General features: G+C 29.0%; 1 protein-coding gene across 4 annotated transcripts in view; it reads left to right on the top strand.

The window, feature by feature from the left end:
* Positions 1–13,103, top strand: part of LOC130450984 (nuclear factor 1 B-type) — a 38,681-nt gene extending 25,578 nt beyond the window's left edge. For all 4 annotated transcript variants that reach the window (XM_056789754.1, XM_056789755.1, XM_056789757.1 and 1 more), the window contains exons 9-10: positions 769–859; positions 1,286–13,103. In XM_056789754.1, coding sequence (XP_056645732.1) covers positions 769–859; positions 1,286–1,575 — 381 coding nt within the window. In that variant the 3' untranslated portion in view covers positions 1,576–13,103. The remainder of the gene's footprint in view (positions 1–768; positions 860–1,285) is intronic.
* Positions 13,104–14,156: the final 1,053 nt, after the last annotated feature.

The raw sequence follows: 14,156 nt of genomic DNA, 5'->3' as shown, positions 1-14,156 counted from the left end.
CGAATATTCAAAATTATAATAACAATAATAATAGCGTGTTGCGCTGATTTCGGTGATGTGGTATTAGAACCATCCAAATAATAATTTCATCCTTAAAAAACAAAAGTATGAACAAAATTCTGTTCCAAACAGTTCACTCTTCATTCCAACCAGGGCCGGATTAAGATTTATAAGGCCAGGGGCTAAAATAATGACGGGGCCCCCTTAAGGAATTCGAGAACCCAGAAAAATTCACAAAATAATATCAATACGTTAGATTTGTGGTATCAACACATCAAAAAAAAAACAGAATGATTTCCAAATGATGGGGCCCTCTTGGACCTGGGGCCCGAGGCTATAGCCACCCCAAGCCCCTAGCTTAATCCGGCCCTGAGTCCAACTTTTAATATTCCGGTAAATAATTATGCAATCAATCATAAATTATCCCGTTGAAACCACTTGAAGAATATTGAGAACTTCAAGGAAATGAAAGAGTAGAGAAAATGTATATGGAAACTAAACAAGGGCTAACTGAAATCCATTCTAAGCACAATAAATTCTCATTGCTAATAATGCATCTTAGTTATAGTTTTTTAGCACTCTAACATGTGTCTCTAAAATAATGAGCTTTGTTATGTGATTGCGCTCAAGTTCAGACATCTATGATTGGAAAACATTATAACTGCTTGAGAAATGTCTATTATTCCAGATTAATGAGTGTAGTCTTCCTTTGGACAACAGGATATTGGAAATAGGGGTTAAATTGTTTCTAACTTGAACTTTTTACAGCTATTCAGCTATCCCAGTATGGCGGGGATGTCTGGTGTTATCAGTCCTACGAACCTCAGTATGTACTCACCCACGGTGAGTACGGCGAGAGGTAAGATAATAAATCAAATATATATATGTTTTAAATCAGTTCAACGCATGATTTTACATATGTATATATATATATATATATATATATATATATATATATATATATATATGTAATTTCTAAATTTATGAATTGAATGTTCTTACAAGAAATAACACAATTTAAAACCGCCGCAAATACTGATGATCTGTTTAGTATAATTAGCATACATGGATCTTGATATGTGAAGCAAATTGAAATAACTAACGAAATTTTATAAATAAATTTCAACTTGGGTTACCATAAAACTACAAGTTGAGTTACCGTGTAAAGCTTTATATTACAAATGCTCTTGAAATTATTTAGAATATTAATAATATAACTTGGTATTAATAGAAGTGGTTTTCTACTTAGAATACTGCTCTGAATTAATCAATAATTTCAATGTAGGTACACCCCGCTCTAGCAGTATAACAAGATGGAATAATCCACTGTTTACTCTGGACCAAGAGGATTTCAGTATGATTACTCATACATCCAACGCGGATTCGGGAGCTATAATCCTAATGGATGAAGCATCTCCTTCAACAGCCCCATCTTCGTCCGATCATACGGGACAATGTTGTAACAGTGCGAATATGATTTGTGATGCGGATCGGTTTTTTCAAGCTGGGGACACCTTGGAGGGTTCTGATTCCAGGGAAAATGATCGAAACCTGATCGCACCAAAATCTCCTTAACTAGTAAAAGACAATAAAATACCGCCTTATGATTGTTAAGTTGCTTTATGCGTGACTGCGTGTGTTTAGAGGCCAATCTGTGAATAATTGTTGAATGTCTATAAATTTTGATTTAAACTGCATTTCTCAAATCGTGAGTAAATTTGGAAAAAAAATCTTATTGAATGATTTGAAATTGAGAGTTGATTGATTGGAAATAATGTCTAACTATATTCAGGCATTTCGGTAGCCCATATTTAATCGTTGGGGCATAATAGTTCATCAAAAGTAAAAAATGGTCAGTTGCTTCTATAAATAAGATCGTTTGAATTGTGATTATTTATATTTTCTCACAGTAGAAATGCGATTTAATAAGAGATTTTTAGCAGCATGTAAATTTAAATACTTTTATAGATTGGCCAACTAGTAGATGCTCAACTAATGTATAATTAAGTTTAATGTAGATTTGGGTGCCAAGACAGGCTGTGCAATTGTTCGTGTAGGATATTTCAAAACGTTTGCGACACACTTACGATATGAAAACTACCTACACTCAGGACATATTCAGAAAATCGAAGAAATAGTTACAACATTCCTAACATCTATAATGAAACAAAACGCTCTCCCTTATTTTTGATAAAACCGTAGGAATAAGAAATGTTCATTTTTGTAATTTTCTAGTTGGTTCGTGCCTAATAAATCGTGTACCTATTTTATGTATTCCATTTAATAATGTATATTATAAAGTTGATTTCATATACATATACGTAATTGATTTATTGTTAGAATTATTACAAATAAAATGAAATTTTAACTCATTTGTAATATGGATCATTGAGAAGCTTATGGAAAATGGAATATTACCATACTCTTTTTTTCATTTACTTATGTGATGAGAGAATTTTGAAAAAAAGTTGCATATACATTTTTAGCGCCATCGACGGATGGATCGACTTAGCAAATGTCGTCCAACTTGTACATGACAGGCTTCCAGGTAATGGAATTCCGAATAGCTTTGGCTGTTATGTTATTTGCTTCCACTCTTCTTCTGGTTGTTTATATGTTTCCGAATCTAATGACGATAAGCTTGCGAATATTGATGGTCATGCAATTGTACCACGTCGGCATCGTCCGATTCAGTGCTAATATTTTCACGACTGACAATAAATCAAAATGTGGAGGAGAGTTGAGTTGTTTAAATCATAATGTTTCAATAAATATACTTCATTGGGAAACATAACAGCTAGATCAAGGTACTAATTCATATATTAAAAAGTCTAAGTAGCCTTTAACTGGTACTTTTATGCACTCAAGACGTAACATTCCGAGAATGTCAATTACCTGGAAGTCCTTTAAATAATCAAGCTAAGCAATGTGAATTACCATAACTTAATCTTCACAGAAAAGTTCTAGCCGGGAGGATATGTTGGTTGAAAACCTTACGAGTATCTAATAATAATACAACACTTAATCTGTTGATTTAAAGGAAAAAATAGTATCTTAACATATCCCTTTGAATAAGTTTGAAGAAACTGATTTATTTCCACAATACGTTTTAATATGAAATCAATGTTATCATAGGTGTGTTACTTTCTAAATTTACTCAGTACTTGGGTGACCTATATGGCCGTATATGGAAATTCGAAATACTTTGAACAAAAATTGCTACAAATTTAACAAAAATTGAAACATTAATATTTCATACATTAAAATTATTCTTAAATTCATTAAAAATTTGACGTTTAAAACGGGTCCAGAGTATAATGATCCATCTCAGTATAGAAGAATCTTCATTTGTCGTAGATAAATTTTTGTAGAAACTATATGGAATACATTACACATAAAATTTGGAGAGAATTGTTTTGCACTAGGGGATAAACGGTTAGAAATTTTGTAACACTTCAAAAGAGTTCATTTACGACTTCAATATGATCTCGTTCCTGGACTTGAATAAAAAATTGAACATATGAAAATTTTGATAATATTGAACAAAATCTATATAACGAATGAAGAACCAAATTGATATATTTTTAGTGGTAGGTGTAAAAAAGGACACGTTAACTTAACTAAAAATATAGCACGGCTTGTTTAATTTCATTCATCCTATCAGAATATTCCTCAATAAAAATAATTTGAGTCAACAAAATTTTTTGGCAATAAATTTGATATTTTCAAAATGATAAATAATCGAAATATCTATCTTATTTATTAATATTTTTCAATACAATTCCATAATTGGAGAATATTGGAAAAATACAATAATCTACAGCGTGTATCAAAATAACAGATCTTTAGGAAACCAGAAAATTGTTAAAAGAAATTTAGGATAACCCACAAATTATGTAGATTATTTGAATTATAATGCTTTCAATTAGAAATTTGTGGAAATTTTCAAATAATTTGCCTTATTTTGTATAGAATTTAAAATATTTTTAGATCCCATAGTATTAGAAAATCGAATTTTATAAAAAAATTAGCATGAGTAATCAAAAAATATACTTATACAATAATTTTAATGTAAGTCAAAATGTAAACTTTCATTAAAATTCTATAAATTTATTTTGAAAATATCTAAATATTGTATTAAAACCGATTTTTCAATTTTTATACCAACTTTGAGGTATATTTAGTTTGGATCGAATGTCCAGCAGTGCTTGTCTTCCACATACGAGCTTATTGCGTGAGCAAGCAGTGAGCTGGATCTGTGCCTTAGTATTACAATAATACTGATAATAGAATAAACGTAGTTTAGTTAGGGATTCGATAATCGAGCTTTTTTGCTCACAGTGCATTACACAAGTGGATTTATACTTTTTCAGTTTATAGACAATTTATTACTTTATCACAATACCGCATTAGTTGTCCTCCTAGTAAACTAGTGAAGGAGGAGAGTTCGAATCGCTTTTGAAGAGTCTTAAGTTATTCACTCTTGAATTTATATTCGATTATTGACATGCTCATCAATAAATTCCTTCATATCTGCTTCATTTTCATTTGGCTGTTTTGGTTTACAGATCTTAATACAAATTTAGATCTGGAAATTTTTTATTGTACTAGCTTAATGAATATATTTTTTATTTGCTGGCCCAGTCCAAAGACCTTAATACCATAGTTTCAGATGGAAATCATTGAATATAGGATAACATCGAATTTCTGTCAATAAGAAGTATCTTTCTTTCATTTTCATAATCATTTTTTGCTGGTATCCAATTTTGATTAATTTAGATAACATAGTTTCAGTGTTTCTCAATAGTAAATTCTTGTGGAACAATTCCTCCCTTTCCTCTCATTAAATCAATATTATATCAAAATTATATTTCGTAATTCATATGATTTCAATATATTAGAGAATAACTTGTCTGTGAACTGCGAATTTGTAAATTCCGTAGTAAATTCACTTATAAAGTACGGAAGACTTTAGCTTCACAGAAATGTGATAAAGTATACTTTGTAATTACTATGTAATAACTTTTTAAAGTGCTTATGATTTCGAAATTATAACCAAAAGTGTCTCTATAGTAACTACTTGTAACTATATGGAAAATAATTAAAATCAACATTTTAATTAAGGAATACTATTTTCTGATCTCAAATTCAAAAGTATTCATTCGAAACTATAGTTCTCCTTCCACGCAATGCATTTTCTCTATGAACTTCCTTTTTCCAATATAAAAAATTATTGCAGTAAGAGTAACAGACGAATTCGATAAACTAGTCCAAGTCTAAAAACATGTGAGATATCACGAACATCAATAGAGTCGCTATTTAGTACTGTAAATGTATCATAATCTCAGTGCCTAATTAACCAGAAGATATGAGGAAACGGACCAGAAAAAAATATTTTAGGCGCGTCAATCCATAAAATAAAATAGAATTAGTATCATTAGCAATCCAGAGTCTGAAGAGCTACAGTTTTCGCTATTAACACTTGTAACCATTTTATTTCGAATATTTTGTTCCTTTTGGTGACTCTAACTAGCTTGTGCCAATAGAAGTTCTAAGAAATTTAGTTCCCACTGATATGGCAGTAGATGAAGAGTTATTACTTCATGATTTGTGGTAATTTCCTAGCTGTATCATCAATTAAACTTTTGGCAAGCTTGCTTCATTATGCATGTTTTTCACGAAGTAGGAACTTGCTCTAATCACTGGCTATAAAATATTAAAAGCATCCACGTCTACTTACTAGCATTGAAAGGTCAACTCGTAGAAATTCCTCATTACTGCCAATATGAGTAATAATAAACATCCGGCTGGTATTTTGCATCCAATGGATAAACCATCCAAAAATACATGACGGTAACTTAGAATGTTCAAGTATTTCAAGATTTTCTTTACCGAATATCTTTATTAAGCTAATTCTCACCCATATAACTTTGCGATATTCTCGTGTCTTTGACAAATATTTTATTACGAATCTGAAATTAATTTCTCGTATAGTTCTAAATAAAACTTAACTTCTCTGTTTCAACGAGAACCTCTATATGTTTTGGGTTTGGAGTTTCATTTGTGTAATAAAATGATTTTTCATTTAGACATCTTAATTCAATACAATTTTCTTTCTGTCCCTGGATTTAGCTTTGTGTTCTATATATTTTTCCCAAGCTCTGTTATTTTGAAAATATTTCTTTCCGATACCTAAGTTAGGAAACTACACGTGGCAACAGCATCACGAATCGCCAGAGAAGTGTCACCTACACGAAATCTTATGTTATTACCTTTTTTCTTACAATAATTATAAAATTTTTCAAAACCAATACGTTGTTCAAGGAATTTGTAAATATTACTAGAGCAGCTAGAGCTACATCAATCAACTATAATTAGTTTCATTGCAATTTTGCCATAATAAATTTTACAGAATGTGATGAATTCGTCAGACAAACAAAATCATGGCTTGTTATAAAAACACACTTTTAACACAACAATAACTGAATTAATCCATAATTTACTTAATAAAAAGATAGCACATAGCAATTTATTGGTTCAATAAATTCAATACTACACTACGCAAATCAAAAATTCACTATCTCTTTTTATTGCTGGTTAATTATTCATAACTTGATATTTTTTCATATTATTGAGAAGTGATAATAAATTCAAAGTTGTATTATTAAGTATTAAATCGTAACCCGATACATTAATCGCAGTTAACATTTTGATTTTGGTATCTAGAAATGTTATTTCATTTATTCATATGAATCATAATCAAGAATGTATTTCTATCAGCGATAGTTACTATATTTATTTTGATACGCTATTAGTAACCCGATTTTTTATTGTATATTTTTGTACAGGCATAAATGAATAACCAAATCAATATTGTAAAAATTATTTTATTAATAAGAATAAGTTAAAATATTCCTTAATTAAGTATTAAAGTAAACAAGTAGTTGCACATCTCTTGAAAAATACACTAGTTTACACGGTTTTCATATTCCAGCTGAAAGTTGTTATTTATTATTTATTAAGGTAGAATTATTCGGCCAAGTTGGAGTTCCTGGAACCGTTTGTGATATTTATAATCAACACTTATCCAAAAAAACTAATAAAAATTCTGTAAGGTCTGTTTCAAAAAAGATTTATTTAGCTAAATGAGCTACATAATATTGGTATTAGTACTAAAAATGGCGAATTTCCTTCTTTTCCTAGTTATTTCATCAGCTTCTCTTATAATTTATCAACAGTGAACCTTCAATACATGTTCCTAAAATATTCCTCGTTCTCCAATTAGACTATACTTTTAAGGGTCTACGAATAAGTGCTTTATCATAATTTTAATTTATTACTTCAAGCTCCGAGATATCAGTGCAAAAATAGTATCAGTTACAAAACATCTGAGTAAAATTTGCTTTTGTTTCTAGGCAACGGAACTTTAGTGTTAGCTAATAAATTCCATTTTTGTAGGCCAGAAACGAGAAGCCATATAATTGTAAAACTCTTATAAAATCATTTAATTCAGATTAGTTAATTAATCAACGTTACATGCATTGTCATCTAGTTTATTTATATTCGAATTACCGAGACAAACTGGACGTAGTAGTCAACGAATGGGCGTATAACAGAGACTTTGGGATACTCGTGTCTAGGACAATCCTGCTAAACGCAATCTACTAGTACTGGAAAATATTTTATGTCCACTTAACCTAACTTACCTGTATCTAAGAGCTCCTAAGAAAACTAGTGCCCTTCGAATATGACGTTGTTTTTTAAGCATATCTTAAAAACCGTTACTTACAATCTTTAAACATTGTATAAGTACTTAATGAAAAATTTTTCACCTGCGCATTCTACGTGGGGGAAAAGAGGTACGTTTTATAAAAATTTTGGTGCATTAGTTCTTTGATCATTTTTTCCATAAATTTGGAAGCTATTAGGTGTTTTTGAAAAAATGTACTAATCTTTCGCTATTATGTGCTGTTTTGTATGTATGTATGTAAAAATAAGAATTAGCTCGCTTTGCCGGCTATGAAGAGGGGCATTTTCAATGACATTTATTCATCATGGTTTTATTTTCTGAAGTATCATTTTCTGCCAACCTTCAAATATTTGGAGCATCCATATTTTCTGGTTTTCAAATCAAACATTAGAAGGCCATCTCCTAGAAATCCCACATAAGATTAGATAATAATATATAATAACCGTAAAATTAGTCAAAAACCTGATACCTAAAAAATTCATCCAATGCCTCTACTTTAAGCGATCCTCACGGCAATAACAAATCGCAGTTTTATAGTATAGGCTTATATAACGTGAAGCTTGTAGGTAGTGTTTTTTGCTTTTGCTTTAAAACTGACTTAATGGAATCATTACCAAAGGACGCTAACTCTCTTGGAAGGTAAATTGGGTCAGTTGAACATCTGTAATTTACATTTGGCAGAAAACTTTCTAGACACCTTGTATAATACTTGTCTTATTTTTATATAATGTCTCATAACACAGAAGTAATAAGCATTTTCATGATAACTAATTTCTCTACTTGGCATTAGTGAAGATTTATATTGTCTCCTGATGACCATGGAGTTTTCACAGGTGATACTAGTTTTTATCTAGGTTTGCTACAGGAAATATGAAATAATAAAAATATGAACTTTCAAACAAATCCTCAATCGGTCTTTTTCTTTTTAAAAATATAACCTGACCATATATGTAGCCAAAACGATTAGAACTTTGTTTACACTTTCTACTCATATTTGAATTCAATTTGTAACAAAAAATTTTTTTCGTTTCAAACGACGATGGGTAGTTAAAAAATATTTAACGGCAGATTGTAACGTGATTTTATTTTGATGCCTTTGGGGCTCGTAAGAGGTTGAAATTTGTAAACTAGTGATATTAATGAAATAAATGTATTGTAACAGATTAGGATTGAAAACTAAAGAAATAAATATGTAGTTGCTTAACACGTATCAATTCCTAAATAGAAACATAAAATACCTAGGTATGTAATACTAATAGAGGAATTTAAAATATATAGCAATTAATAATTTTTTCAAATTTCAATAGCATGTACCTCTTACTGGTGAATCTTGGGTTTCTATTAGACTAAAAGAATCTGGTAGACACTCAGGAAGCTTTATTTCCGGCAATGTTTTGTTTTATTTTGAAGATTCGTTGAAGATAATATATGTTTTGGAAAGCTTATTAAAGAGATGTTAAAAAATGTATTATAATATTTTAACTTTTGCAACATTTCATTTAATCCAAGAGCATATTTTTTTAAAATATCAAAGTTCAATTTTTAAACCTTTATCGAATATGCATATTTTATTATATATTGAACATTAAAGAATTCAAATGTCAGCACAAAATTGCCTCCAAGCTTCACTAAACTTGGGTTAGTTTAATTAGAGTCGTTCTCGTGTAGTGGACGATGCTATTACATATAGTTATAAAATTATATTTTTACTTAATTAATACATTCTTATTATAAAAATATTTTGTTTTATCTGTTACAGTACATTCATGACTTATTTGTCTATAAATATCTACAATACAAGTATCCCAATAAAAAAATATGATGAAAACTATCCGGTCCAAATTTCAATTGGTAATTCTGTCAATTTCTGTTATTGTATTCATTCAATTCTATTGCAAATGTTTTCAATAGTAAAAATTATTTTTTGTTAACATTTTACTTCGTTTTACCAAAAATTGAATGAAGCTTACTTATTATAATTAAATCGTCCTATATATTATAATGTATTTCGATAAAGCTATTTTTGAAAAATCTCTCAACATATGGTTTTACTTCCTTAAATAGAATGTTTTCCGAAATATACATTAATTATCTCTGATCAGAAGTATTGAACACAATAAGATTCTATTCATATTTATCATTTATATCCTTTTTAGCATAATGTGGTATAGGCAATTATTTATTATTATTATTATTTCATCACAAATTTTTCAGCTTTCTTTCTTCTGTTCAGCTTATTAATGTTATTTACTCATTTATGTCTTCATATCTCGACAGCGAATTAATACTTATCGAAAACGTCCAGAGATGAAAAATATTGTTACCATTTAAATTAAAATTTAAAGTGATTAGCTTTAATGGGAACGCACTGTATGATTGACATTCTAATAAAAACAATTCGATAATGAAAACGCCATAAACGAAAAGTATTTTTGTAACTCCATGTGTTTTTATATTGAAGTTACTTACAATATTTATAACTGTTTGTCTCATTTCGTGGAGTGAGGATGAATATTTGCAAAAATTATAGAGGAAAACAATATTAACGTTAACCAACGAAATCAGAACGAATATGTTCCAATTGAAAATACATAGCACCCGATGCATAATATTTATTGCTACACATTTTGAAAACTAATACCATTAATCTAATTAATTTTGTATAGATAAAATGACGTACAAATGTACTTTTCGCAATTAATTTACACGAATATTAGATACGGTTTATTATTAGAAAATGAGATATTTGGGTTAGAAGTCGTATATTAGGAATATTTAAAATCTTTGCCGATTTCATTCTATTAACTAACATTTTTAAAATGACATTGAAAAATTGTTTCATTTCGAGTTAACCTTCTCAATTTTAAACTAATATAATATTTACAATGAAAACTAAACCTACCAGAAACCCAAAAAACTGGATTCCAAATTAAAGGAAAATATAGTGTTATTACCATATGTATAATTTAAAGTATAAGAACAATAAATGAAATTTCATAATGGACAACAATCTACCTGGTATTGAAATCCAAATATATCAATTTAGAAGAAACTAGCTAGATTTGTGATGAAAGTATGATTTCTAATATTTAATAAGAAATAAAAATACATACCTTTAATTTTTATATCAATTTCCTAACCAAATGTCAAATACAACTATATCAACCTGGGTATGTTATTGACGAGAGCACATTCTGATAGTGACCAACTTTTTTTTTGTGTAGAAAATGTTTCCTTATTAATTAAACTTCTAAGTAGTATATAAAACTTTTGAGTTTTTGGCTAGGGTCAAGTTTTCGTTGATAAACACTAAATAGAATAATAAATACAAAAGTGATGAGCAAATATTTGGCGGCTTTTTAATACTATTGGCTACTCATGAAAATATAAATATTTACAAAATGTCAGATGAAAAATTCCTATGAGCAATTTATTGTATATCTCTTTCTAATGTTAAGCTTAATCAGCATACTGTTAAAAATTGTGAAACGTGTGTCTATAGTTTAACCCGTATCTAAATAATTATTCGTGCTAAAAATATGAAGTATTACTGTGATTTAAAACCTTGTAAAGTAGTCATGTTGAGCGAAAGTTACAACGAACAGGTCTCGTTGTATCTTCAGGTCACGCTCTCTTGTGACTTCTTTAATTCTAGTCATGTTTAGCAGAGTGATCTTGACTGATATATCTACTCCCTCCGGTGTTTATGACAATTTCTGCTTTATTGAACACTCTGTATATTATTTAGTTCTATAATCCGGTGTATACTCCAAGTTAATAGATCTCTTCATTTCCATACTTTATGTCAGGATTGTTTAATTCATTAAAATATAGAAAGAGTATCTGAAGTTGCTTTGTAATTGAAATTAATTGTTAATGTTTTAGCAGGTCACGTACAAGTAAATAGAACAGAATAAAATTTTAGACAAATATTCTCATTTATTAACTGTTAATTTCCAATGTTTGTCAAAAATTTGAACAAAAAACTGTTTCGTTTACTTGGTATTTTAAAACATTACAATTAAAGATTGAACTTTTCATAATATATTCAGTAATATTGAATACAATACCTACTAAAAATAAAGTATAGAATTATATCAAAAATAATTTAGTATTTTAATATTAATTTCTCAGTTTAGGTAGGTGTTGTATAAAATCTAATAATAATCTAATTGAGGAGCTTAGGAATTATTAAAGCAACAAACAGGTTACCAGATACTCTATTCTTTCTAAAATAAGAACAGTGTTAAATATATTATTGTTTGTAATATTTAGATAGCTGTCTTCCAAATAACAGTAACAAGCTATAGCCTGTTATTTGTCTTATTTGAATAGACTTAATATAAGCGAATAGATATTAAACGATTTTTATGGAGGTTGTGACAATTAAAATATGTTAATTCAAAATAGCTCGATACTAACTGCCCTTCAGACACTAAAAAAGCTATGCTCCATTCATACAGAAATATTAACACAAACACAGACTTTAATGGTTCAATTTGTGTCGTTGATTACATATTGTATGTATAAGTGCCTAGTTTCTCCTGACTCAAAAGAAGTAACTGATCTAATTCACATTAGACAGCATTAATAGATTGAAAATTGTCACATTACTATTAATTTTTGATTACAATCATTTATTGATGAAAAATAATGATAAACATTTAAACACATTACCAAAGAATCAGTTCAGAGCATCATGACAGGAAAATCTTTCTACCTATAAGGAGACCAAATTCTCAGAATAACTTACAAAATCCAATGCTCTGAAGCTATTACATTAGAATGAATTTGTTAAAAATACATTTTATTGAAAAAGGAAACTATATTATGTGTGAAAACATAATTGCCAAATCTCTCTTGGTACTTTCTGCAGATTTACATATATGTCGTAGTTTTATTTATCAAATTTGATTGTTAACAGCTTGTTATGTATGTAACATTAACTTCCATTTTTTAACGTATATACAGGAATAAGAAGTTACATTTGATAAGCGCTAATTAATTGTTAAAAGTATGGTTCAAATTGTGTGATAATAAATTTTCTAATACTTTTTTAATTCCGTAAGTTAGCTTAAATTGTCTACGACAACAATGGATTGATCTATTAACTATTGAAACCCATTTAAACTTAATAATGAAGAGTTAAATAATAATATTGTTTTAATGTAAATATATAAAGTAACAATTATTTCTTATGCGTACTTATAGAATCGGGTGATATTTAACCAGTGCCATTGGTATTGTTGATTCTGTTGTTAGGTGAAATATTGTACTAGTTATTATCCTTTAGTTATTTAGAATGTATTAATTCAATTTGTATTAAGTATAATAAATCAGAGGGTTTATCGTTTAATAGGACTTAGTTTTATTTAATCCAATCAAGAGCAATCAAGAGCATAGAGCATGACAATATGAAAGAAAATGCATGCAATTTCTTGCAAAGCAAAATATTACATATGATAAATATACAACATAGCTTAATATTATGCAATACTCTTCCCGTTGCATCATGCCTACCACTAACCCCTCTTGTACGTGTTTGCAAAAGTCCGACCCTCCAAAGTTAAGAATGAAGTGTAAATAATAGCAACAAGAAATATATCGAACCGACGAAGTTTGATCCACCAACAAAAATGAAAATTACAAGATTTTCTCCTGAAATTACATTGAGTTCTTTCTTGGGTTTAAGTCGTTTCGGTCTTGTCTTTAAGCCTTTTTCAAAACCAGTGTAATTTGTCAATGTATATTGCACTTTTAAATTTAAAAACATTTTTTTCAGTTAAAAATATATGTTAATATTTTTTACTTAAATCATCACAATAAATACGGTGAATATTTATACTAATGGAATCAATATATAAATAAACAAAATGAATGGATTCATCAGTGAACAATATTCTTTCCCAATCATCTTTATCCCAAATCACATGTTGCAATCTATGCCTTCTACTCTCTCTTTCACAAGTGGGACAGTTGAAGCCCTGTCCAAGCCGAAAGTCTTCTTATTATTTTGTCTTATACCAAACTTGTAACTAACAAAAAATTCGTTTAGTAGATAAGTCCTAGTAACAACCATTTTTCTTAGTGTACGAAGTTTCAAAAATCAATCTTGATCAGGAGTTGGAACCCTTCCAATGCCTTGACAGTAACTTCATCAGGTCCAATCTGAATACATCCTTATTTGCAAAGACTAACGTTTCTAATACGGCCAGTTCTCGCTTTTTCTTGCTGATGGTGATTCGATTTAAAAGAAAACCGTTAAAAAACTAGAAAACATCTTTGAGGATTTAGCAAAACGTATACAAAACAAACTAAATATTAATTAAAATGAAGAATTGCTAGCATATTTTATATAGGGTTGGTTCCAAAAAACGTTAACTTTTTCTATTTTGCTGCTAAATTC

Source organism: Diorhabda sublineata, chromosome X, assembly GCF_026230105.1.
Source record: "Diorhabda sublineata isolate icDioSubl1.1 chromosome X, icDioSubl1.1, whole genome shotgun sequence".
NCBI lineage: Eukaryota > Metazoa > Arthropoda > Insecta > Coleoptera > Chrysomelidae > Diorhabda > Diorhabda sublineata.
The sequence above is the reverse complement of the archived record's forward strand: the minus strand, read 5'-3'. Positions and strand labels throughout refer to the sequence as shown.